The sequence below is a fragment of the Sorex araneus genome, chromosome 9 (assembly GCF_027595985.1).
Source record: "Sorex araneus isolate mSorAra2 chromosome 9, mSorAra2.pri, whole genome shotgun sequence".
Taxonomy (NCBI): domain Eukaryota; kingdom Metazoa; phylum Chordata; class Mammalia; order Eulipotyphla; family Soricidae; genus Sorex; species Sorex araneus.
Genome location: NC_073310.1, coordinates 32,877,523 through 32,905,370, shown reverse-complemented (window position 1 = coordinate 32,905,370; position 27,848 = coordinate 32,877,523). Strand labels below are relative to the sequence as shown.

General features: G+C 43.8%; 1 protein-coding gene across 1 annotated transcript; it reads right to left on the bottom strand.

Annotated features, from left to right (window-relative positions):
• Nucleotides 1-671: 671 nt before the first annotated feature.
• Nucleotides 672-25,487, bottom strand: FAM89A (family with sequence similarity 89 member A). The gene is made up of 2 exons (XM_004620314.2): nt 25,129-25,487; nt 672-2,441 (listed from the first exon to the last, which is right to left on the bottom strand). Exons 1-2 carry the CDS (start codon nt 25,405-25,407, stop codon nt 2,178-2,180), a joined length of 543 nt encoding a protein of 180 aa, XP_004620371.1. The 5' UTR covers nt 25,408-25,487; the 3' UTR covers nt 672-2,177.
• Between the last annotated feature and the right edge of the window lie 2,361 nt (nt 25,488-27,848).

Genomic DNA, 27,848 nt, shown 5'->3' with positions numbered 1-27,848 from the left:
AAACCTCGCTTTGTTTTTGTTAGTGCCATGGATAGAACCCAGGGCTTTACACACACAAAACATGGCCCCCCCTTTTTTATTGCTTTTTTGGGTCACACCCGGCATTGCACAGGTTACTCCTGGCTCACGCACTCAGGAATTACTCCTGGCGGTGTTCAGGGGACCATATGGGATGCTGGGATTTGAACCCGGGTCAGCTGCATGCAAGGCAAACACCCTACCCGCTGTGCTATCATGCTAGCCCCAGGACCTCTATTTTTGAGCTACATCCCCGGTATGCCGGCACACTCCGGGAGGCCACAGCATTGCACATTCTATAACTTTGACTGCAAGATACTTGCACTTTGGATGCAAGATACAAGGGTGACATTTTCTCTTGCTTCAGAATCAGATGCAAAGAAGATTCAGATGAGCTTTTTCTGCCACTACCATCAGTTCTCCACTATGTGGGTCGACAGAGGCCTCTACCAGTGACAACAGTTCACTTATAAGTGCCACATGCTGCCCCCAGGGCACCCATCCTCTGATCAGCTTAGTCTCCTCTCTCTCCCCTCTCCCCTCCCCCCTCCCCTCTCCTCTCTCTCTCTCTCTCTCTCTCTCTCTCTCTCAGGAGACCATATGGGATACCATGATTGGACTTGGACTGGTGCATGTAAGACAAGTACCACACCCACTGTACTACCCCTCCAGCCCTAAAGTCTTTAGGTTCAAGAGTATGTGGTCAGATTCCCTTTGGCCTGGATAGGGTAAATTTGATCCAAAGATAGGGTCACTCCCCGGATGAAGAAGAAACTGAGTAAGTTTAGCAAAATGTGAGGGAAGAAGGGTTCCACAAATCCTATTCACAGCTAGTGACAGAACCAGGAATATTTCAAAGTCACGAAAGTCATGTATTTGTATACATCCCAAGTTTATTTTCATCTGGTTTTATCACATCCAATTTCTCTGTTCACACTGAAGAAGTATATCAGACATTGAAAGCAATTTACTGCCTCCCCTCACTTCAACTATTTCCAACACCAAGAAACGCTTCTCCTTTTCTGTATTCATCCCAGTTCCTAATTCAAAATCATGTATATAACAGGTTGACAACACGCTAGTTCACAAAGATGAATTTTACCTTCTCTCTTTCATCTGAAAGAGGTGACAGTAAGTAATCATCAAGAGAAATAAGAATTCGAAATATAGGTGGCACTGAAAATTAACCACAAATTATTAATTTGTAGAGGAAACAATCACATAAAAATAATAACTGAGGAAAAAACCTTTTTTTCACAATTATATTGGGAAAAAAGACCGGTATTTTCTTAGAATTTAGATTAAACACTTTGAAGTTATGAAAACTGGTGATTCTGACTTCAGGCCCAAAAAATATACAACATAGAGCATTTGGCATTTTATCATCATTTTTTCCTCTACAAAGCATTCACAAAATGTTTTAGTAAATATATTAAGGCTTAAAGTGATCATTATCTTGAGTAGAGAAAGGTTTGCTACATAAATAAGTTTACATTCAGAAATTTAAAAAACAAAATTGTTTATCATTTTTGCCTCTGCACAGTGAATGATAAAATACTGCCCTATTTTTTCTCCCCATGACATCATGTCTGACGGACAAAGAAGGATTTATAGGAATTTTTTACAGGTTAAGAGACTGCAGTTGTTTGACGCGACCTTTACTTTCTCAGTAAAATGCTTTCAGAGGGTCATCTGGTAATGCGAATTACAAATAAATAAAAATCTCAACAAAGGTGCTTATAAGGCTCAAGAAAAAGCAAGTTATGTTTGAGAAAAAGGAACAGTGAAATGCTAGTTTGAATACATTGTAAACTTGAGGCAAACCCTGCAAAAAAAAAAAAAAGAGGGTGCAAATCATTTGCCATCAGGAGGAAACGAGTTAATCAAGTCTTCTTCAGGGATGCTTTTGTTATACTCTCTTCTGAATCTTTAGCAGGAGTGTCAGGGCACTGCTGGAGAGTATCAAGGCCACTGCTGAGTACCACTGGATCACCTTAGCGGAAACCCCGGCCATCAGAGAGGTGACTCCCATACTACAAGTTAAACCAGCTGCACTGGGCTCACATGCCTGAGGACAGCCCACATGGAGAGCAAACACGATTCCTGCAAGAAGAGAAGCAAACGCCGATATTGTGTCCAGTGGTCAGGGTCCTAAGACTCTAGATGGACTCCAGAGTCCAGTCACTGCCGGAGAGGAAAGAGACAGGCAGTGGCATGTCCCTTGGAGTGCCTTGCTCCTTCCCATCACGGAGCGCCTTTTGCTCTTGGAAATATTCCTCCTCCTCATCGAAGAAGCCATTCTCCAAGGCATAGGAGCAGTCTGGGCTGGATCCTGCCTGGCACGCCCCTTTATATTCCTGAATGGATTCGTAGAGGCTATACAGTTGGCAGAGCAAGGACATGTCCAGCTGTCGAAGGCCAACCTGGAGGGATGAAGGGGGAAGATTTAAAAAAAAATCATCAGCACTTAAGTTTAATTTTAGTTGAACATTCAGTCAGCAATTTGCTTGCACCAGCACATTCTTTCCATACAGAAACTCCTCATCACTTGGAGGCTTAGGACTTCCAGTTTAGAGAAGACCTTCATTGTGTAACGACAACACTTCATATGTTGCTCAGCTTGTCGGGAAAGGCTCAACCTGCAAGGCAGCGGGCCTCAGCCTGTGGAATTTAGCCTGGTATGCTGGCACACCCTGGGAGGTCACAGCATCACACATTCTGTAACTCTGGCTGGCTTCACTTTGGATGCCAAGCTATAAGTGTGGCATTCCCTCTTGCTCCAGAATCAAACGCAGAGAAAGCCCATATGTGCTTACAGAGCCACTACAATCATCCTCAACTATTTCTGTCTCCTTGGGTTCACAGAGGCCTCTAGAGTCAGTGAGAGCAGCTCTCCTCTAAGTACCACATACTGCTCCCTGGAGCACCTATCCTCTGATTAGCTTAGCCTCCGGGTTCTCAAGAGTAAGTGACCAGACTCTTCCCACTGGACAGGGTCAATCCAAGATAATGGTGGGTTACTTCCCAGACCAAGAAACAGAATAGCTCTAGTAAGATGTGAGAATAAAGGAGTTCTGCAGATTCTCCTGGGAACTATATTCACAAGTAGTCACAGAACCAGGAACATTTCAACCACAAAGCTTTGTATCTGTATATCTTCCTCCCTTCCCAGGGAAGTAAAGCCCATCACAGAGAAGTAAGCACAACCAAGAAAGGAAATGCATCATTTCCATCAATTGCCAAGAGGGAGGGATTAGTTCACTGGTAAATGCAGCCTAGGCCTTCATCTTATATTTTCACTGACCTGAGATTCACATGGGGAGTCTAGTTAGCCATGCAAGATCATGGGAGAAACTAAACAAGATGCCAGGAAATCTGCCTTTGGTCTCTTGTCCTTTGAACAAATTATTCATCATCTTTTTATTTTGTCTGATGACAACGAAATAAGAATTTCTCTTGTGGAACTACTGGGAGGAGTAACTAAAATCATTTTTAATAAATAGTAATTGAATGTTTATTGTTACGTCTCTCTTGGAGAGCCCGGCAAGCTACCGAGAGTATCCCGCCCGCACGGCAGAGCCTGGCAAGCTACCCATGGCGCATTTGATATGCCCAAAACAATAACAACAAGTCTCACAGTGGAGATGTTACCAGCAAATCGATGAATAACAGGACGACAGTGATACAGTGCTACTGGGTTAAAGCACTGAAAATACAAGGCAAGATAAAGGGAAAGTTACAGATTTTACAGTCATTATAGTTATAATTACCCAGCACTGTGACTTTCCACGTAAGAGAGCCCAACTTTCACAGGAAAATAGCAGGTGCCTGAAAGAAACCTTCATCTTGTGACAAGACTGTTGGATTTTAGGGTATTCTTTCCACTTAGCGATTCCAGGTTGACAGAACACCCATTATCTTTTTACTGTAGTTCAAAGACCATAAAAACAAACTAAGTTTAACAGTTACTTTGCATATTTTCCTAAAAAGTTCAAGGGATGACCTCCACACAGAGGGGCAAGTTTTATTGTTTCTGTGATGTTTCCCCATAATTCTAGAATTCAGACTCAACTCTAAGCTCAAGCGAAGGTAGAGGAGATAGCTCAGAGGTTCAGGAGTGCGTGCCTGCATGCCTTTGATACACAAGGACCCACGTTCAATCTGTGGAACCATGTGGTTCCCCTGAGTGCCCATAGCCAGGTGTAGCCCTATAAACTCCCAGCATCACTGGATCTGAGAACCTTACTGAGTCCAAACACTGAGACATCTGTGTGTTGCCAAGATAGACTCCCAGACACCCTGAGCACCGCTTGAGGGTACACCCTCCCCCCAAAATTTTAAAACCCAAAAACTGGAAAAAAACTTTTCTTAGAGAAAGACCTCTCTGAAATTGTTGAGGTCTTAGCAAACAGCAAAAAATTGACTGAATAGGCATATCTCAAACACTCTGTGACAATGTGTAAATAATTATTTCTTTGTTCCAAATGAATGACAAGCACCTAAAAGAGATATTCTAAGAAAATGGACAGAGCTCGACTTCTTACTCTCAAAAGTAGATCCTGAATAGGTTAAGTTGTAGCAAAACCAGGAGATGCCAGGTGCAAACAAGGCCATGTCATGGGATCAACCACCGTTTCCTCTGTGTGTGTGTGTGTGTGTGTGTGTGTTTCCACACATGTGCATCTGTACTTGTGTATAAGGCAACACACGTGCATCTGTGCTTGTGTACACAGGCACATGCCAGTAAGTATGCATGTCAGAGGAAGAGCAGATCTCTAATGTGTTTTTAAAAGTACCTGATGGGGGCTGGAGAGCTTATATAGCAGGTAGTGTGCTTGCCTTGCGTCCAGACGACCTGGGTTTGATCCCTGGCACCTCTTATGGTCCCCCAAGACCCACCTGAGCACAGAAGCAGGCATAATGACCACACCCATGTGTGGCCTAAAACAAACCAAAAAATTACAATAAAATAAGTTTAGCCTGATGGTAAATCTGATCCGATTTCAGTTTCTTTCTGGGCCACTTATATTTATTTTCAGACCAGCCAGATGCTTTTCTTCTTCTTCTTCTTCTTCTTCTTCTCTCTCTCTCTCTCTCTCTCTCTCTCTTTCTCTCTCTCTCTCCCACTCTTCCCCCCTTTTTTTTACCTTTTAGGCACAGTGGTTTCCTTATTTGAATTTAATGCAAAGAATATAAGCCTTAATAAAGGAAGTCATACCCCTCCAAGAATCACACCAAGATTTACTCAATAAGTCATTAACAAAGATTCATCTAGAATTTTGTATTGAGTCACTCTGATACCTTTAGGGTGGAGACACTTCTTCCCAACATGAAGATAAGTAATGGAAAAGGTAGCAGGGAATTTCACACTACTATCAAACATCAGGCTTTCACCTTCCTGAGGCAGCAGAAGGTGGAAACAGGTGAAAGTATACCCTGGATTGCCCGACTCAACCCACAACCCCACCAGATTTTAGAGGCTCTTGACTTTGCAAGTCCTGTGCTGCCCAAAGACTCAGACCCATAGCTCCGTGCTTTCTCAATACGTGCCATGCCCAAGGCCTTCCAGGCCTACCTAGTATGTGCTCCTGGCTAGGACCTTCCTGTACTGCAGCTGCCAAATGACTCACAAAGCCACCCAGTCATAAGGCGGGGGAACCCTGGCCTAGAAACGAAGCTCTGACCTGCCTAGGAATACAGGGCAGACCAAAACACTTGATTACACAATCAAACCGATGCCAAGTTGCCAGACTCATTTCACAACAATGTAACACATACACATGCACAAATACACACAATCCTAAAAGTGTTCCTACATCTATACTTTCTTTGGGCACTGAAATTCCTCTGACTTACCTTCAAATGAGCTAGGACCAAATAGTCATGTGAACAAGCAGCTTTCCAGCTAAGACACCTCTCCTTAACATGTGCCCATATTAGCACCTTCATTTAAACTTTCTAATAAAGTGAAATGCCCAGGCAGCACCGTGTAATCTGGTCTGAATCTCTTCTCCCCTACCTTCACCTCAGGCAACATTACGGATGAGGTCCCTTCACTCAAACTGTCCCCTACCTGTTTCCACTAATCTGGAAGTTTAGTTTCCACTAACCTTGTCTTTCCACAAAGACAAGCTTCTCCTCTGCTCCTTATTTTCTCTAATTGGTTCACCTGACAGGGCTCCTCGATTTTTCCCATCTTCTCTGTTTTATGGTAATTATTATTACCTATCCTATACTTTGTCTCCTCTTGTGAGAGAAGCCCACAATGCCATGATTGGGGGGCACGACAGTGCATTACCTTTCGGATCCCTCAACACCCAGCAGTCTTGCAGAAGGAGAAGCTCGGATCATGGTTGAAATCAGAGAAAATATCTCTCCCTAGAGAAAGAACCCAGAAAGCTGCTACATGAATGCATCTGGAGAGTATCATGCCGAATGAAGTTTATCAGAAGGAGAGGGAAAGACACAGAATGATCTTTCTTATAGGTAGAATATAAAGAAACAGAGTAAGGCAGCTCACATTTTTTTCAGAAGGAGCTTACCAGGAGGGGTGGAGGGTCGGAATCACTGGGACAGAAGTGAAGGGAAGCAGACACTCGGGTGGGAGGTATGGTGCTGGAATGCCTTATGTCTGAAACTGTACTATTAACAGTTCAGTAAAGCACAGTGCCTAAAATAACATATTTTTAAAAGTTAATTTATCACTTGTATCACTTGTCATTCCGCTGATCTTCGATTTGCTCGAGTGGGTGCCAGTAACCTCCATTTGTCCCTGTTGCGTGCTAGGGTAGCCCAATGATATCTGCTTGCTCCAGGAACAGGAAGAGCCTCAAATCGTTCATTCAGGGTTTTGATGAAGAAGTCTGACACAGCATAGGACCCTTAATATCCATTTTCCATAAATTTTGCACCATATTTGATGGGCTTCAAATATGATATGAACCATGGGAACATCTGTAAGGGCGATTGGAGGCCACCCTAAAAGCCTCCATCCCTCTCAGAGAGTCCGGCAAGCTACCAAGAGTATCCCACCCGCACGGCAGAGCCTGGCAAGCTACCCACGGCGTATTTGATATGCCAAAAAGTAACAGAAAAAGTTATTTTAAAGAAGAAAAAAAGAACCCGGACAACTTCCGAGGGAACCTATAGATGCAGGCTCCTTCCTTGCTACACAGGCAGGCAAGCCAACAGGCAAGCAGAGAGCAGCAAAGGGGGACAGGCAGTGCTTCATGCTCAGTGCTCCAGAGAAACCTCAGACCTGATCACACCGTCAAAATCACTCTCACCTCTTACCAGATACGAGCAGAAGACACAAAAACTAGGTCTCTTCCCTGAAATCTTGCTATGGAGCTGAACCACCTCAACTTTAACTCACAAGTACAATTACCATCTCAGAAGTGGTAGAGCTGGTAGTGATAGGAACATTCAACCCCAGAAATCAGTCTCAGAACTGAAGGTAAGAATCTGAGGATTTGAGATGCAGGGGGAAGGACCAGCAATAAAACTGCGGAAAGCTGTTTCGGGCCCTGATTAGGTCACCTGTGAACAACAACTTCTCATCCTTCCTGAGAAAAAGGAAGTGGTGGTTCCCTCATCAACCCACTAATGCACACACCACGCATGATAAGTGGTGTGGGTAGGCAGGTGGGGTAAGCCTGCTACCTTGGGACTGTATTCTTACATGTTCCTGAAGGATGGGTCATCTCGGATCCTTTTTGTGAGATCAGAAAATACTTATTTAAAGCATACTTTTAAAAATTCAGAGGCTTGGGGCCTGGAGCAATAGCACAGCAGGTAGGGCGTTTGCCTTGCACGAGGCCGGCCCGGGTTCGATTCCCAGCATCCCATAGGGTCCCCTAAGCACAGCCAGGGGGAATTCCTGAGTGCATGAGCCAGGAGTAACCCCTGTGCATCGCCGGGTGTGATTCCTCCCAAAAAAACAGAAAGCAAAAAAAAAAAAAAAAAAAGTAAAAAAAAATTCAGAGGCTTGTTTAACGGAAAAACAATGATAAGACTATAATTTGTAGTCCCTTATTCCAAGACCATCAAGACAATTAAGAACAATCAACTAGTTCTTCCTGCTTTAACTGCTAATGTGATTCCTCCCTCTCCTGTTCAGGCTTCCTGCTTCCTTCCTGTTCTTTTCTTCGCACAGAACAACCCTGCTCCCCTCCCGATGCACACACAGATGGCTCAACAATTCACAGCCCCTCCTACAATGGAAACAAATAATCCTGAACCACCCTTAAATAGTTTTGAAACTTCACAATAGGACTACCCACGTGAATCTACAGACAGGGTGGTGCTTCACAGCTGGGTTTCAAGCTCTAAATTGCAATACCTCTTAAGGGTGCTGTGGAATACATTTCCTCCGACTTTCGGAAATGGAAACATGAAATGGAAACGTTGCCATTAGGATACAGGGCTTAGACAATGAAAGAAACCTTTTAAAAGAAGAATTGGGGAGCTGGAGAGATAGTAAAGCAGGTAAGGTGTTTGTTTCTTACATAACTAACCTGGATACAATCCCTGGCACCCCATTTTTGATCCCAGGTCTCCCAAAAGAACACTGCCAAGAGCGATCCTTGAGTGAAGTGCCAAGAGTAAGGTCTGAGCACAATTGGGTGTGGCCCAACATGCTCCCCGCCCCTCCCAAAAGGAAGTTTGTTGATTCAAAACAAAGCATGTGGCTGGGGTGTAGCTCAGTGGTAGAGCATAATGAAATGCTGCAAAAATGAGGCACTGGTTCAATTCCAGGAATCAAAACAAGTATTAATGCATCCGAAAAAGACCTTAAAATATTTTTCGAAATAAGCCTTATTTAAGCAAAATAATATTTAAGGGAGTAAAAATTAAAATTGGGGTAAATGTTTAATAGGCAAGGGGCTGGAGCAATAGCACAACGGGTAGGGCATTTGCCTTGCACGCGGCCGACCTGGATTCGATTCCCAGAATCCCACATGGTCCCCTGAGCACTGCCAGGGGTAATTCCTGAGTGCAGAGCCAGTAGTAACCCCTGTGCATTGCCAGGTGTGACCCAAAAAGCAAAAAAAATTTAAATAAAAAAAATTTTTTTAATAAAATGTTTAATAGGCAAACCAGAACAATTTTATCACAAATAGAACAATGAGTAGCACACAAAACAAACACAAAAGGAAAATGGTCTACACAGCCTGGTCCAAGCCACTCAGTAGAGTCTGGGAGAAGCAGATCAGTATGCTCAAATAGGTTAGTCTCAGTAAATATTCTGTAATGACCTATGCACTGTCAGTCCACTCTCTCCTGTCTCTGCAATTCCTCTACCTAAGATGAAAAATGCCCCCTACTTCTCATAGGGTAGACAGAATATCCAGATCCAGTTATGCTATAGATCCAGGAACTCTAGGTAGAGATCTTAAGGTTTGTGTCATTTCCTGATCTCCCACAAATGAGTCCAATCATTCTATGTTTGTCCCTCTCCCTCACTTCACTCTCCGAGGGTGCTTGCCACAAGTGGTGGTGGTGGGAAGGTGGGGGGCAGTTAGGACAGAGAAAGGGTCCAAAGATAGTTGGGAATGATCAATCTGGACAATAACTGCGTGCTGAAATGAGGTAAAGGACAAACATGATCAGCTTTCAGTACTGAAAACCATAATGTCCAAAAGGAAAGTGAGAGAGAGAGCGAGAGTGAGAAAGAAGAAAAGTGTGTGCTATCGAGGCAGGCTGAGGAAAGCGGGGTGGGAGGGAAACTGGGGGCATTGGTGGTGAGAAATGTACACTGGTAAAGGGTCCGGTGATGGAACCATGTATGACTGAAACCCAATCATGAGTAACTTTGTAACTGTGTATCTCAAGGTGATTCTTTTTTTTTTTTTAAATTTGTGTCAGAGGCAGAAAAAGTCTGTGTAAAAGCTAACATTGAAGCATAATGAGTGTAAAGAATTTGGTTTAAAAATTATACTGAAGGTGGTAGAAAGTACAGTGTGGTTGCCCTTGCGTATAGTCCACCAGGTTTAATCCCCTAGCACTCCATATGGACCCCCAAGCGCCACCAGGAGTGATTCCTAAGAGCAGAACCAGGAGTAACCCCTGAGCATCATCGGGTGTGGTCCAAAATAAAATAAAATTATGCTATAGTCATACAATAAAACTAGGCTGTCATTTAAAATATGCAGCTCTGTATATACTAGACACATAAGACACATAATAGTAACAACATAATAGTAACAACAATAGTAGGTACACAATAGTAACAAACACATAAGACACCTTGTTTTTATGAGCTTTTCTCCACTGCTGGTTTTGAAGGCATTACATTTTTACCAGTGAAAGGTCTGTGGCAACACCGCTTGGCAAGTCTACTGACAGGCCATTTTCCCAAAATATGCTCCATTTGCATCTGCAAATTTAGTAATTTAGTAATTCTCATAATATTTCAAACTTCTTATGATTATCCTTTAATGTAACCTATGATTACGGATGTTCCTTTTATTTTGCTTTGCGTGTTTGGGGAATCACACCTGGCAATGCTCAGGGGACAATTTGGAGTCAGGAACCAAACTTGGCCCCAGTACGCAAAGCATTCATTTTGGCCCACTGATCAATTTCTTGGGCCTCTTGGTTATCAGAGTAATTGTTGTAAGGGTACCCATAACCATGCCTATGAGAGGGCTTACTTAAGTGTTATGTGTATTCTGGCAGATCTTGGCACTGACCATTCTCCTGTTTCTCTCCCCGTTTCCTCGGGATTTCCTGCTTCTAATAGACAACACGAATTAAATTAGGCCAATTAATAACTTTACAACAGCCTGAGTAAAAGGAAGAGTGAAAGTGGAAAAAAGTCCAAGTGAAACAAAGCATTCTAAGTCTCAGTTAACAAAAACTGGATCGAGCATATATTGGAAGCTGAAACAGGTTTGAAGTGTGGCCTCTTGCTCCAGTCAGCCAGGCTGTGAATGCAAAACAAAAATTCTTGATGAAAATTGGAAATGCTATTGCAGTCATGCAGAGTGGTTAAGGAAATGAACCAGAAAAGAGCAATTCCAGTGGACACACAAATAAATGATCATAAAGCAAAATATTCATACTGCTGATAAGGAGTTGCTAGTGGTCTGGATATAAGATCAAATCTGTTAAGTATTTCCCTAAACCAAAGTCTAATAAGACAAGATTCTTTCTTCAATTGTAGAAAGGCTGAGAAGGAAGCTGAAGAAAAAAAACTCTGAAGGTGCCAAAGTTGATTCGTGAGGTTAAAGAAAAGGTGGCATCTCCCTCACATCAAAGTGCCAGATGAGGCAGCAAGTGCTGGTGGAGAATCTGCAGCCGGTTATCCAGAAGATCTAGCTCAGATCACTGATAAAGATCACACTGAACAAGTGACTTTTAAAATCTGTCTTCCAAATTAGGTTAACAGTTTACACAAACATATGCATTTAGGGATATAATTTTAACCCTCTTCAAAGTACTTGTCACCATATCATAAACATCACCAAAGTACCAATACTCCTCACCACAGACCACTAGAGCTCCTCTCTTTCAATCCCTCTCTCCCATTCCCCTGACAAACCAGCTTTTGGACTCTTCAACCCGAATTAACAGATTTGCACCATGTACAAAAAAAAATCTATCGAAAAGAGATGCCGTCAAGGATCTGCAGAAGTTAACGCCTTCTCGAGGGACAAGTTGACTCTCTTGTTGGTGGCTAATCAACTTGTGACTTAAAGTAAGTGTTCTTTCCAAAAATTCTAGGGCTCTTAAGAATTATACTAAATCTGGCTTGCTCTTCAAGTCTATGTTCTCCCCTTGAACAGTCATCTTACTTGCTTGTCTGTTTCTTTGCTTGCTATTTCTACTCTATAAGTCAATGTTCTCTCTTGAATACATATTTCCCCTCTTCATCTCCTCTCACATCTTTCTATGACATTTTCACTCTATTAAAAAATCATCTTTGGGGCTGGAGCGATAGCACAGCGGGTAGGGCGCTTGCCTTGCACACGGCCAACCCGGGTTCAATTCCCAGCATCCCATATGGTCCCCTGAGCACCGCCAGGGGTAACTCCTGAGTGCAGAGCCAGGAATGACCCCTGTGCATCGCCGGGTGTGAACCAAAAAGCAAAAAAAAAATCATCTTTGTGGGAGTCATCGTGAATAGTACAGCCTGCAGGGCATTTGTCTTGCATGCGATTGACCAGAGTCCAACCCCCTGCACTCAGTATGGTATTCCCAGCAATGCCAGGTGTGATTCCTGAGTACAGAGCCAGGAGTACCCGCTGAGCCCACCCAAACAAAAACTACCTTGCTCAACTGGGCAGGCGAGGGGAAATATTATGCTAAAATCTGAGCCTAATCCTAGAGACTCGACTGTGCATTCCTAGCAGGTCTGCTGTCTGAGATCCTTAGCACACAAGCCCTTTCTGGGCACTGCAGCTAAGTATATTTGAACACCATAACCAACTGGTGTGCAACCCTTGACAACAACACTGACAGAGGGAAGTGAAAGAGAAAAAAAATAAATAAAAGGAGCTGTTGCTTTCTTTTTGTTTGTTTTGTTTTTTGATCACACCCAGCAATGCTCAGTGGTTAAGTCCTGGCTCTGCACTCTGGAATTACTCCCGGCAGTGCTCAAGGGACCATATGGAATGCCAGGGATCAAGCCCAGGTCGGCCACATTCAGGGCAAATGCCCTACCCATTGTACTGTCATTCTGGCCCCGAGCTGTTGCTTTTAAAAAAATGTATATACCTAATCTGCTCAACCTATGTCATATAAGAAAAATAACAGCATAGGAAGACAGAACATGTATTTACAACACAGTTTACTAAAAACATGCTAAACCTACTAGTGAGACGTGCTGCCCAGGGGAAAAAAATCCTTTTGAAATATAATTGCTCACAGACAATGTACCTGGTCACCCCAGAGCTCTGGTGGAGACATACAAGGAGATTAATGTTGTCTTCATGCCTGCTAAGGATACACCCACTCTGCAAGCATGGATAAAAGAAGTCCTGCTTTGATTTTCAAATCTTAGATACATTTTGGGACTGTGAAGACAGCTCAAAGGAAATGAAAAGGGACTGTAGTACATGCTTGAATTGGGAAGCCTGCTTCCGATGAGTCCCCAGCACCACAGTGTGATCTGGCACCACGGAGAACCATCCTTAGAGCACCAGATTGCTGGGAGTAGCCCTGACTACCTCTAGGTGAGACCCCCCCCAACAAAACCAAAAAAAGGCATAAAATACATTTTCTAGCACGCTCAGTAGTGATTCATCTGACATAACTGCAGGTATGATGGAAACAAGAGAACTGGAATTAGAAGCGAAATTTGAGAAGTTGCTGCTAATAATAGTTGAGCAAACCAAGTCGTTTCTTGAGACAGACTCTGTTCCTGGTGAAAATGCTGTTAAAACAACAAAATATTTAGAACTTCCCCTAAAATTGATTGGTAAGATGGTAGCAGGGTTTATAAGAATTGACTACAATTTTGTTAGTCCTGCTGTGGCTAAAATATGGATTGAAAATATCACAAGCTACAGTGAAATCTTTTATGAAAGGGAGAACCCATAAATGAGGAAAACATGTTATTTTAAGAAAGTGTTGGGGCTGGAGCAACAGCACAGCGGGTAGGGCGTTTGCCTTGCACATGGCCGACGCTGGTTCGAATCCCAGCATCCCATATGGTCCCCTGAGCACCGCCAGAAGTAATTCCTGAGTGCAGAGCCAGGAGTAACCCCTGTGCATTGCCGGTGTGACCCAAAAAGCAAAAAAAAAAAGAAAAAAAGAAGCTGTCACCAACCTTCAGCAACTGTCATCCTGATCAGCCCCTTAGCAGCCATCAGCACTGAAGGCCAAGAACCTAAACCAGCAAAATGATGATTAACTATGTTCGAATAAGTGTTAGCATATTTTAGCAATGAAATATCTTTAAAGGGAAGATATGTACAGTTTTTAGACATAATGCCATTGTACATTAAACAGACTACAGCAGTATAATGGTAATTGTATATGCACTGGTGAATTTTATAAATCATGTAGCCTGCTTTATTAAAATATCACTTTAGTACAATGATATGAACCAATCCTGAAATATCTCTGAAGTGTACAGTACTGTTAAGCACAAAGTTACAGAATAAATTGTTTAGTGGCATCACACTTGATACATAGTTGCACCCACATGTAAGTTTTGAAAACAAGAGGAAATGTTTGCCTACAGAACTTACTTCTGGAAAATAGGACTAACATTTACAACTTTCTGTACTGCTTAATTTCTTCTCCCTTTCTCCCCAAGCATGTTATGCTTCACTTGAAAACAAAGGATAAAAAAAAAACATAATGGATGACACGGCTAGTAGGGTTGCAGGCTTGTAGGGCTACGTCTAGAGGACAAAAAGAAAAGGTCTATCAAGAATCTTCAGGGGCCGGAGCGATAGCACAGCAGGTAGGGCATTTGCCTTGCACGTGGTTCACCCGGGTTCGATCCCCGGCATCCCATATGGTCCCCCAGGCACTGCCAGGAGTGATTCCTGAGTGCAGAGCCAGGAGTGGCCCTAAGCATCGATGGGTGTGACCCAAAAAGGCAATATATATATATTGACAATATATACATATGGACACTGAGCAGACAGCACCACAGGGAAGATGGCAACAAAATGTCTGCTTTGTTCCAGCAATCACGTAGTTTGCAGGTGACTTTTTTTGGCTTTTCAGAATTTTCTAGATTTTTCTGAGTATATTATTAATTTATAAATGAGTCTTTTTTTTTTAAAAGTATCCCTTCATAGCATAACAAATGAGTATTCACATACAGATGGCTAGTAAATTATGCTTTATCTGGGTAAATGCCCCAAATCTAATCAATGTGTCTGGCATGCTTAAATTGGACAGGAAGGTATTATAAAGCCAGCAGTCACCTAAAGAATCTTAACCTGATTTCAGAATAAAGAATGTGTTGAGTGAAGACTGCTGACCTGTGTACTGTTTAGAAGAGAAAAACGGAAGAGAAAGACTTCATCAATGTTAATCAAGTAAGGGAGGGGTATCAACTCTGTTACCCAAGCTTGACAGAAATGCTCCTGAACGGGACCTCCAATCTCCCTTGGGGGCTGTAATTCTACTAAGCAGGCTTCCAAAGCATCATATGGTCTCCTAGGAAACACTGGTCAGCTGGGTCTCTCCTCTGAAGACACTCAGTCTGAGAGGAGGTTGCTCCAGCTTATGCTGAGACCCAAAGCTTTGTTCACTTCTATGCATTTACTCTCCCATGAACTCCTTGACTAGATAAAGTACACAGACCTCGGTTTTCTAACAGAAGGCAGCCATCCTGTCACAACGCATTTAGCAACTTAACATTCTCAAAGACATTCATGTTTATCACTGTCCGGATGTAATACCAGCTAAGCCCGTTTCCTCTTGTTTGGTCCCAGGCATTGTTGAAGAAAAGCAATTGACGACTGTCTTTAAGAAATGTCTTTGCGCAGACAGCACAAACAAGGAGGTAGTACAGCTAGATATGCGGCACATCACGGCTCCATCTCTAGCAGCACACGGTCCTCAAAGTCTCTGAGGGTGGTGCTGGAGGTCCCTGGGTGGCACTGGGGTGGTCCAGGTGATCTTCTGTACCACAGGGCTGAGCCGAATCACATCCTGTGGTCTTTGTGCAGAACTGCTGGCTAGTTGGCCAAGAACTGACAGTGGGACCCCCAGGTGTCCTAAGCACCTCTTGGGATGTCCCCAAACCCCAAAAGAAAGCTTTTCATACATTTATTTTCACTTTTTTCTTGACTCTAAAACAAATTCTAACTGCATTAAAAAAACCCATAGTTCATAATTATATGAACCAGTCTTCCCTAATTCCAAGTTCTAAAGTGACAATCCTTGAATATTCTACTTTTAGGACATTTTCAAACACTTAAAAATTACTGAAGGACCTAGAGAGATCTCATCTGAGTTATACCTATTAATAGTTATCTTACTAAAATTGAATTAGAAAATATTAATACTTTTAAAAGGTAATCAATACTTGTTAACAAAGTAACATTTTTCTGGTGAGCAGTGGCATTTTGAGAATCATTTTTAGTGTCTTGCTTATCTGTTTCTGCATTTGCTATTTTATGATAGGTTTTGGATAAGATAAGTTTAAAAGTCTGGCATCACAGATATGCAATTAAAAAGAATGGAATAGTTCAATAATCTTTCATGGATATTCTTCTTCGATATCCCTTTTAGGGGTTGCAATGTGGAATTTGAAACTATGCATATAAAGTTCTCATACTCTATGACACTGAAATCTATCAGTTTCACACTTGGAGTGAATCTTTTAACCATGCATCATTGTAGTATCAAGTATATTTTTTAAATGTGGAAAGTTTAAGAAAGAAAAAGAAAGAAGAAAAGAAAGAAAGAAGTTAACACCATTGGAAACAACTTCTACTTCTATTATAATAAGTAATTAAATAATTTCTGGACTAAAAAAAATAAATGTGGAAAGTTTATTTACTAATTCTGCAGATATTCCAAAAGGTTGATACATTTCCTCTTGCCAAAAGTTTTAAAAAAGGGGACTGGAGCGATAGCACAGTGGGGGGGCATTTGCCTTGCATTCGGCTGACCTGGGTTCTATTCCCAGCATCCCATATGGTCCCCTGAGCACCACCAGGGGTAATTCCTGAATGCAGAGCCAGGAGTAACCCCTGTGCATTGCTGGGTGTGACCCAAAAAGCCAAAAAAAAGTTTTAAAAAAATTACAATAGTCAATATGTGCACCATGTCTTTATGTACCCCCAAAGGACCTTGGGACCTTTGGATACTTCCAAGGGACACCTTAAGAATCACCAATTAAAGAATAGCCACTTTTAGCAGGTTAGCATATAAATATGATTATCATATATATCCAATCTTTTTAGCTAACATTATGACATTTATGAAGTATATAATATGTACTGCTGGGTAACTTTTCATCTGTGAACATTTATGTCTATTATCTATTATTATACAACATTCTTCTATATCTTTGCAACAAATATCCACATATAAATATTTACTTGTGTGGCTATTTCAGTAAACTAACCTCATATATAAATGAAATTGTAGGGGCAAAAAATACCTTCCTTTCCATCATTCCCTAGCCATATTCCTGAAGTAATAAAGGGCAGACATCAAGGACCTGTATTCCAGACTTAAAAGTTCATTACTCAAAATCATAAATGCTGCCATAGACGCAAGGGATGTCGAAAACTGGAACTCACCACACAGCTTAAGGTTAGCTGATGGTCAATCCTTTTCTTGAAGCCTCTATAGAGGCAGATAAGAATGAAAACCTCAAAAACTAAAGTCAGAAAACTCAGGATTATATCTCATCTTCCTGTATGTATACAGTGTTTTTCAAACAACTGACACAGAAAGCAAATGATGTGGAGTATAAAATAACATGAGGCTGACACCCAAGGACAGTAGATACAAGGGCCAGAAAGACTGCCCCATAGCTGGAAGCCTGCCTCATGAGCGAAGGGGAGACAGCAGATGGAATAGAGAAGGGAATCACTAAGAAAATGATGGCTGGAGGAATCGGTTGGAATGGGAGATGTTTGCTGAAAGTAGATAATGGACCAAACATGATAAACTCTCAGTATCTGTACTGCAAGCCATAATGCCCAAAAGTAAAGAGAGAGTATGGGGAATATTGTCTGACAACGGAGGCAGGGGGAAGGTGTGAAAGAGGGGGTATATCATGGATATTGGTGGTGGGGAAGTGCACTGGTAGAGGAATGGGTGTTTGATCATTGTGTGATTGTAACCCAAACATGAAAGCTTGTAACTATCTCATGATGATTCAAAAAAATAAAAAAAAAGAAAAAAAATGAAGGTGGTGGTTTTTTGTGTATTATGGTGTTCATTTCACTTTGATCTCTCTTAAATCTTTGTGGGTCTTCTGGGTAGAACATGATCCCATTTAAATCTTATCTGTAAGTGATGTTAAAGCATTTTTCCCTTCTCCCTTTAACTGCATTGAACTCCAATTTTAAGAACAGTCAATAGCCCAAGAATATAGCAAACACCCTCTTTTTTCCATGTTCTCTAGTCTCCACGTGTATTTTTGGAATCTTACTCAGCCTGACCTTTCCAGTCAAAATCATCCCTGGCAGAGTTTAACCCATCCTTCTAAGAGCTCAGAAGTCATCCCTTCTTCCCCTCCTCCAGTCTAGCAGCACCTCCCTTCCAAATCCTTCAACATAAGACACAAAAACCTGGTCTGGAGTAAAAGTACAGCGGGTAGTGCATTTGCCTTGTAAGCTGCTGACTTGGGTTCAATCCCCAGCATCCCATATGGTCCCCCAAGCACCACCAGGAGTTTCAGAGTGGTGCAGAGTGCAGAGCCAGGAGTAACCCTTGAGCATCATGAGGTGTGACCCAAAAAGCAAAAGCAAAAACAAAAACAAAAACAAAAAAACCCATAAACTACAAAGCCAGGCCAACCCCCCAGCTCTTCAAGTAAGTGAACAGAAAAGGTTTGTAAAAGCTGAAGAGTCAGGTCAAGGGATGTACTATGGCAAGAAAGCCTTGCATGTATAAGAGTTCCAACCTCAGCACTGCAAAATATAAAAAGAAAAAAACAGGGAGGGAGCGAGGGATGGAGGAAAAAAGGGAGGGAATAAGGGCAAGGGGTGAGTGGCGCAGGGCGGTGAGGTGGGGAATGGGCCACAAGTTTATATAAAAATTGTAAAGGCTCAGGACTTCCTGTTTCCAAATTTCCTGGGGGAGAGCGAACACTTTTGTCTGTGGGGCAACAAGCCTCAGAAAAGAAGGAAGAACCTTTTTGAATCCTGCTTATCTATCACTGGGAAGCATCACTGCACCTGGGCAAAGGAGGTAAAGGTCTGGTGCTCAGGAGAATGTTAGGCAAGAGGACTAAATACCTGACCCAGTTACAACCCGGTTACAGGGCTGGCTTCCCTGGCTCACAGACTCTGTCTGTAGTGTTTTCTGCTACAGGATGACAAAGTTAGCTTTTCAAACTGGAGTATCAAGTCTGTGGGATTTTGTGAACATTCCAAAAGAATTATTCCTACTCCTGTTTGTTGAGACATACTGGCATGCCTGAGGGCCGTGGCCCTCTTCTCCGATTCCTCTTGGAACACCCTGTCCATCTGGCCTCTAATTTCTATGTAACATCCAGACCAGGATCCTAAGGACAGAGCGCCTTGGGAGGCCTGCAAAAGGCAGAAATGCCTGCATATACGCTCAGTGAAGGTTCTTTGCAAATAAAGTGACCAAAATGTGAACAACTGGGACACATTTTCATTTTTAGAGATGAACACATTTAGCCTAAAGGGGGCACAGAGGTGGTATTGCTTGGAAGGGAAAGTATGAATTTATAGAGCTCTAAAGGTAAGTGAAGAAACAGATAAAAATGTAGAGTGGTGTGACAAAATCTTTTGGTCCTTGATATCTTCAAATCTTGGAGATGACCTATCTAGAGATAACCTCAAAAAGTGAATAAATAAGGCCATGGATCCCAGTTTGCTTATGACACTAGCTTTTATTGAGTGGATATTGGGATGAAGACACAGTACAGAGCAATCATGGCCTAAAATATTTAACAGCAGCTTGTATTTTGATAGGACAAGTTCTAAAATAGCAAACTTGTACCGTTCTTTTTTGCTTCCCATTCTTTGCACTAAGTGACGTTCAACAACCAGTGTCTTCAGTGACACTTCAATGGTTATGTCCTGCATCTAAAATGAACCTTCACCATATTATGAAAGACAAACTTCCTCACTGGGCTAAAAAGGTATGAGAGGTAAATAATTATATTTCTATAACCAAAAGGATGCTTCATGGTACTTCATTCTCATTTCCCAGTAAGAAGTCTGTACATAAAACAGTGATAACAGAAGTTTAGCTCTCAATGCCTGGAGTTTCCCAGTTTTAAACAGAACGTTAGAAGTTCAGGCTTAATCTTTTTCTTAATCTGCAAGGATAGGAAGAGTGTCTATAAGCAGCTTCGGGGACTGTGGAGCTGGTAGTCCATCCTTTGGGCAACACCACAGTAAAACTTGCTGGTGGGAAGATAGTGCAAACAAAAGAAGTGTGAAGCTAAGGAAATACTGCAGAGGTTAAGATACTTGCCTTGAAAAACCAGACCCTGATTTGATTGATAGGACTGTACAATCCCTGAGAACTTCTGGGAATTACACAGGTGTGACCCTTAAGCACCAGGGATTATTGCCCCAAAACCAAAATCAAAGCTAATAAACAAAAAATCCAAGGAAACAGTATTAAAGAAAGTGGGCCAGTCCCATCCCCCCCTGACTAACATCAATTAAGTCAACTGCATTAAGAGATGGCACTCTTATTCCTGATGGCATTTCATGAATTTGAAACTGGGCCTTTACCATAAACCCTTTTAAAGACTAAAACTTTCTAAGGCATTGGATTTATGTGTAATGAGGATTCAACTCCACTGGGATGTCAGCTACTCCAGCTAATGCATGTGTCCAGGAATAAATACAGCTTACTCGACAAGATCAGTAGACAGGTGGTGGTTGTTTCCAGTAAAATTTTGGCTATCGAACTATTGTTGGTCTCAGACATAGAACCTATTTTTCAGATTCTTTTACTTTTATTTCTCCTTTCTTCTCCTTTTTTTCCCTTACAAGGCCAAAAATCAACGCTAGAGCATCACACATGCTCTATCACTAAGCAACATCTCTGAACTTCTGAGATCAAACTGCACACCCAAACTACTTGCAGTTTAGGAACTCAAAAATGACATATAGATGCCTTCCCATGCAGATGCTCAGGTAGATGACCACAATAACTTATGGTTTGGAGAACAAAAAGAAAAACAAGGCAGAGATTCCAAAACGAGTTAAAGCTTGGGCTGGAGCGATAGCTCAGCGAGTAAGGCATTTGCCTTGAACGCGGCCGACCCGAGTTCGATTCCCAGCATCCCATATGGTCCTCTGAGCACCACCAGGGGTAATTCCTGAGTGCAAAACCAGGAGTAACCACTGTGCATCACCAGGTATGGCCCAAAAAGAAAAACAAAAACAAAAAAAAACCAAAAAAACAACAAGTTAAAGCTACTACTTTGCTGTGAATCTGAGACTCATAATCCCAAGAATTCCCAGGGACACTGTCCCTGAAAGGACTCCTGTCTTCACATCTGTAGTTCTCTTTCTGTCTCAACAATTCTGTGTGTCTCTTTGGGTTACCAAGTTTTAGAGAGGTGCTGGACAAGATCATTTTTTTTTGTAGATATATATGCAAACTGGGTTCACTGGTGCCCTGCCCCACAGTATTTACAAAATGGAACTAAGGTGCATGATTGAAACCAAGAGTGTGGACACTGAGAGGCCAGGTTCAAAAATACAGGAAAAGATGAACTATGGTAGACTTTCTAGATTCCCCATCACCCTTTTTTCTAGACTGTCTCAGAATACCTTGATTCACTAAGCCTCTTCTTTTCCAAACTCTTTTTCCAAGAGCTAGCTGGCTCAACTTAGTTTTTATTACTAGAAGTCTTTGGTCATGAAAAGTGAGAAGTGGTTGAAGCCAGTGATTTTCGATCTGCTTACATACTTGCAGACATTCAGCAATCATGTTAACGAATGTGTTAGATGGTACAAGCACTTTTACACAGAGATATTTCCTACTAATCTTTGTATATTCTTCTTTGGGGGAAGAAAGGATGTACCTTGCTGGACTCTTGGCACTGCATTCAAGGATCACTCCTGGCATGTTCAGGGGACCATAATGGGTGCTAGGGATTTAAGCTGGGTCCGACACATGCAAGTCAAGCACCCTATTCACTGTGCTATTACTCCAGCCCCATCCTTGTATTCTTCACACACACACACACACACACACACACACACACACACACTTTTGTTTTTTTAAGAGGACACTGGCTTTGCTCAAGGCTCACTTCAGGCTCTGTTTTCAGCAATCACTTCTGAGCAGTGCTCAGGATACCATATGAGTGCTGGGGACAGAATCTAGGTGAGTCACACGCAAGGCAAACACCTCACCTACTATACTGTATCTCTGCCTGTTCGCAGCACGCTTATAGATTAACACAGACTCAGTAAACATCTGTTGAATGTGATCTAAATAAAGCAACTGATGCTAAAATGAGGGGCAAAAAACTCAACTTGTTTTTCTGGTCTACAGAGCAATGGACTCACTGGGGGTCCATAGCAGTACAGACTTCAGACAAAGGATCAGTAAAACAGGAAGTGCTGACACCTGGCACGCAAACCACAGTTCTCACTGCAGGGTCACCAGTCATGAGAAAGAACCCCCCGGACACATACTTCCCCCAGGTTCCACCCGTACCATACTTCAGTTGTTTATCTCTGGGTCAAAATTCTCTTCCAGCCTCTGGGCCCACATTCTAAAATGTTTAACATACTCTTTCCCTGATGTGTTGGCAAATACAACCTTCTCTCCTAGAGCAATCATTGCTCCTCACTCCCCTACTGCTGAAAAGAATCACACTTTGCCCATGATACAACAACAAGATTCCAAACCTCACTTAATACTGCCAACAAAGGCAGGCTATGTGCTTATGGGAGATATTTCCAAGTACAGCTGACACAACTCGCAGGGTTAGAAACACCTCCTCTCTCTCTGACACGGCAGTTAAAAATCCACAATATACTTTCTGACTCTCCCGAAATGTAAGTATTAAGAGCTTGCTGTGTCCAGAAGTCATTCACTATCACCCCATTGCTCATCGATTTGCTCGAGCGGGCACCAGTAACATCTCCATTGTGAGCCTTGTTGTTACTGTTTTTGGCATATCGAATACGCCATGGGTAGCTTGCCAGGCTCTGCCATGTGGGCAAGATACACTCGGTAGCTTGCCGGGCTCTCTGAGAGGGGTAGAGGAATCGAACCTGGTTGGCCACGTGCAAGGACCTCCTTGCTCTCAGTATAACATTCTCAAATCCAACTCTGTACCACAGTCCTACTTAAACCCTTCCTTGGCCACTTGATACATTCAGCAACCCCCCAAAACCACCTTCCCTGTCCCTCTCTTAATTGCACTTTCTTCTTCACTCTACCAACATGAAGAGTCTCCGTTTTGCTGCCATTTCTTTTTATCTTCTTTTTTTGGTTTTTGGGCCGCACCCAGTGGTGCTCAAGACTCTGGGCTCTGGGGATCACTGCTAGCAGGATTCAGGCCCCTACTTTTGCTACTTCTTTCCTACTTCCTTTTCTCTGGTTAAGTATCCTGTGGCACAGACCATTGACCATCCTGTAGCATCAACCATTAAAAAAAAAAAAAGGAATTAACCACTTTCTGCCAAGATATCTAGCTAGTTCTATCCCTTGACACGAATTTGACCTCAGGGTACTCACTATTTGGTAGACAATTTAGGAATCCCACTTCTGATTTTGCAAGGGCCCCCAGCTGAACCTCAGCCAGATGTGACTACTTACCTGCTCCAAATTAGCAGTTCTATCAAAAGACCATAAGCCCAGAGTACTTTTAAAAACCCTGTTATATTTATTTTGAATGGGACTCAGCAAGGCCCATAGCCAGATCTTTGTCTCGGCATTGTATACTTGTGTGTGGAGAGAGATCTGGCCCATTTATAAGGTGGTGAGTGTACTTTAGTCACACCAGATTCCAGGAGGAACCTGGAAAAATACTTTCAAGAAGGGCACTTTGAGTCCCAAGTCAACACAATAAGATTCCAGAACATGTTTATGAATCAGAGCTTCCCCAAAACCACAGCCTGAGGTTTTCGTTTTCCTGTCCCTTGTTCAAGTATACAGCCCAGTTTGGGATAAAATTCCAATTTCATTTCCATATTTAAGCTGTGTCCAAGTTCGTACTGTAAACATACTAGGTGTAGACTCATCTAATTAAAATGCAACTTGCCAGCATTGCTGATGGCAATTAAAGTTTAGTAATTAATGAAACACATAAGCCTGGAATCTCATATAATCCATTAAAAAACTTAGAAAATGTACTCAAATCTCTATCCAGAGAAATGGAAATCACAATTTCAATGCGAGCTAAGGAGTGAAAACATAATAATTATTTTATTTTAAAGTGTTATGGTTGCTTTTCTAGATTTAAATAAATCTTACTTTTGGAAACAATACTCCTGGAGGGAAAAAATGGAGGCATAAATGGGCTTTTTATCACATCTTAATGTACTAGATACATATTTAAAGGATTCCTATAGTTTCTGCCAAGCTTAACCGTAGATATTGAATTCCCTTAATCATTTATCAATACTAATAGGAAAGAGGCTGTACTGGGTGAAAGAAAAAGCAGATTATAAAAGAGGAGGTGGCCAGGGGGAAGTGGCCAGCAAAAAGATCTGGAAAGAAAGTTTTTTTGTGCTTTTCTGGCCTGGCTTAAGAAAATTACAGACTTAATTCCCGCCCTTGCCCTGCTTTCAGAAGCTTCGCTCTAACCCGTCAGTGGCCATTCAGCAACACCAAAACCCTAAGGTCTGAGAAAAGCTAAGTCCCATTGTTTGGAGTCTAGCGAGAGCCCAAAGAAGCGAAGCGGAAAGGATACTGCCCTCATTCTACTCCAGCGGGTTTGGAACCTCAGCTCTACGCGGTTGAGACGCTTTGGGGCTAAGAGCTCTCGGTCACCAACCAGCCCTTTCGCCACCCAGCACCAGCAGTAATCGGATCCTGCACGCATGGTCTGGGGCTCGGGGAAGGGGGTAGGTCTGGGCAGGCGTGCACAAACTCCCGCAGCTCTCCAGCCCTCGGGCGCAGAGAAAGCCTCGCCCAGACCCAGAGGTCGGTCCAGTCCCTGCAAGGGGACAAAGTCGCCCCCGCCCCGAGGCCGAGCTCAAACCCCGCGCCGCGCCGCGCCAACCCCAACCGGGCTTCCCAGCCTGCTGCGGCGGGAATGGGGCGATTGTTCTCCGAAAGCCACTTGAAGAAAAGCAGGGCCGTCCGGGACAGAAGGGACAATCGTGGCATGGGCAGAACAAGTAAAAAGGGAGTCACTAGTCCTCTTTTCAGGTCTAAAGACCAGGGCAAAAAAAAAAATTAAAGGAGGGTGTGCGCTGGGACTTCCAGAAAAGCGCGGGTCCCCGAGAACTTTCCCGAGACGCGAGGCTCCCACTCCCACCCGCCCCCAGCCCTCCTCACCATCTCCTTGCGGAGCAAGGCCAGCGCGGCGTCCAGGTTGGGAGGCCTGGGGGACGGCGCGGACGTCCGGACGCCCCTCGCGCCCCCGCGGCTGAGCTCGTCCTGGATGCGCGACTTCTGCGCGTACAGCCGCTCCAGGTGCCGCCACCCCCCCGACGCGCCGCCGCCCGACGCCGAGTGCAGCAGCCCACTCAGGCTCTTGGGAAGCGGGGGCAGCCCGTCTACCCGCAGCCCCCGGACGGCGCCCGCAGCCCCCGGAGCCGCCCCGGCCCCGCTCATCCTTCGGTGCGCGGCGGTGAACTCCAGCCAGCCCGGCCGCCCCACCGCCACCGCCGGGTGTCGGGCTCCTGGACCCGGGACCGCCCCGCGCCCGCCCCGCCCAGCAATCGCCCGAGCTCCGACTCCCGGGCCAGCCCCCAACCCCCTGACCCGCCCCGCCCCGCCCCGCCCAGCAACCGCCCGACTCCCGGGCCCGCCCCCGGCCCGCCCCGCCCCCGGCCCAGCCCAAGGCGCGCTCTCCGCCGCTCTGCCCTCCCTCCAAGCCTTCCAGTCTCCCCCTAGGTCCTTGCCCTCTCAACGGAAATGAACTCTGCCCTCCCACCTGCGATGAAGTGGGCTTCTACTTAAGATACTAACAGATGAGGTCAGCTCCTGCGGAGTTAGGGTACGGGAGATGCCACTCCCAATTGGTAGGACATCCAAGGGGGAAGTCTTAGTACTGACTTGGTCACCTCCACCCCAACCCACCCAGCCCCTTTGTTTCTTTGGTTTTGAGCAACACACAGCGGTGCTTAGGGCTTACTTCTGGCTCTGTGCTCAGGGATCACTCTTGGTGGCCTCCGAGTGCCCTATGGAGTAACCTGATCGGACCTGGCCAGCTGTATGTAAGGGAAACGCCCTATCCCCTGTGCTTTCACTCCTGCCTCATCTTTGATCATCTTCTTTAGAGGTCAGGGCCCAACCGTTCAGGTCTGAGCTGATTGCAGAGGGAAGACTGGGCTCTGATCCTTGCCACTCATGGCTATCGCTGTCTCCCAGGTCCTGGGAATGGAACCCAGGTCCCCTGAGCCCCAGCTGGGGTGAAGGCTTTCCCTCCCCACTCCTGGCCAGAGAGTCCAGATCCATGCTGGTTAGGTAAGAGACCTGGACAGCCAGACACTAGCAAGTTACCAGGACTGCTAGATGGCTCAGTAAATTATAGCGACAGACATCGTTCGATAAGTGGTTTAGGCTTCATCAATGAATTACCCCTTTCCCTCCTCCCAGAGAAGATTGTTGTGCTCTTGCTAGCATCCCTAATTTAGTTAAAGTTTATCTTTTTCTGGGGAGGGGGGTTACACCCGGTGATGCACAGGGGTCACTCCTGGCTCTACACTCAAGAATGACCCCTGGTGGTGCTCAGGGGATCATATGGGATGCTGGGAATCCGACCAGAGTCAGCCACGTGCAAGGCAAATGCCCTACCCGCTGTGCTATCGCTCCAGCCCCTAAAGGTTATCTTTAACATGTCCTTTGTGTTTTACCTCTTTTTGTCACAGTTCCCCAAGTTAGTCCTGATTACTTACAAGCCAAAATTTTCTGATAATTCTGGACTTTGTATTTGTAGTGCTTTGTATTTGAAGTGCTATGTATTTGTACTTGCTTTTCTATTTCCCCTGTAGCCTTTTTATATTTTTCTATAGAGGAATAAAAAATTATTTTTTAGGGGCCGGAGCGATAGCAGAGCGGGTAGGGCGTTTGCCTTGCACGCGGCCGACCCGGGTTCGATCCCTGGCATCCTATATGGTCCCCCGAGCACCGCCAGGAGTAATTCCTGAGTGAAAAGCCAGGAGTAACCCCTGTGCATCGCTGGGTGTGACCCAAAAAGCAACAAAAAAATTATTTTTATATGAAGACACTTTATTACATTTTTACTATATAACGTTATAGTGAATATAAGCTAGTGGTGCAAGTTCTTGTTATTAAAATTCCTAGTCATTCGATTCCTCCGTCCCTCTCGGAGAGCCCGGCAAGCTCCCCATGGCGTATTCGATATGCCAAAAACTGTAACAACAAGTCTCACAATGGAGACGTTACTGGTGCCTGCTCGAGCAAATCGATGAGCAATAGGACGACAGTGATACAGTGATATAGAGCAATGCTCTTCGATTAAACACAGAAAGACCATTAACGCTATGCTCCTAATATTTGGGAGTTGATTGACTCTGAAATATGTCTAACCCTGGGCATCTGTCATAATTCCTTGACTCAGGCTTCAGCTACTGTAGTTCCTAACACCCCCAAAAGGGAGGTCTCGCTATGGGACTGGGATGGACACAGGGTCAGTGGTCAAGCTCCCTGGGCATCGAAATGGGACAGTATAGAAAGCATAAATGCATGGTCTTGATGCAAGCTGTTATGACTTAAGAGACAGGACCCCCATGGGAAGGACAAGCTGAACTGGCCTGAGGACTTAGTCTGGGATTTATTTAAAACACTTGCTTGCTCTCAGAGCCCAGAAAACTAAGTGTTGGGATCTTTGTCTTTTACTGTGGTTACCCAAACAACTGCAAGTATTGATAAGAAGTAAACTTAATTTAAAATATACAACTTAATATTTAACGTATACAGCTAGAAAGAAAGACAAAGGCAATGTAGATGTCCCCCAGAGACAGAGTGTCTCCTTGAGTTAATCTCCCCCAGAGAACTGCCTCTGCCAAATGTTTTATCTCTGTAAATGA

Excerpts from the sequence above, each read along its gene's own strand:
- FAM89A (XM_004620314.2), bottom strand. The coding sequence starts at position 25,407 with ATGAGCGGGGCCGGGGCGGCTCCGGGGGCTGCGGGCGCCGTCCGGGGG. Across the intron at positions 2,442-25,128 it reads CCTTGCTCCGCAAGGAGATG|GTTGGCCTTCGACAGCTGGA; the intron begins GTGAGGAGGGCT and ends TCATCCCTCCAG.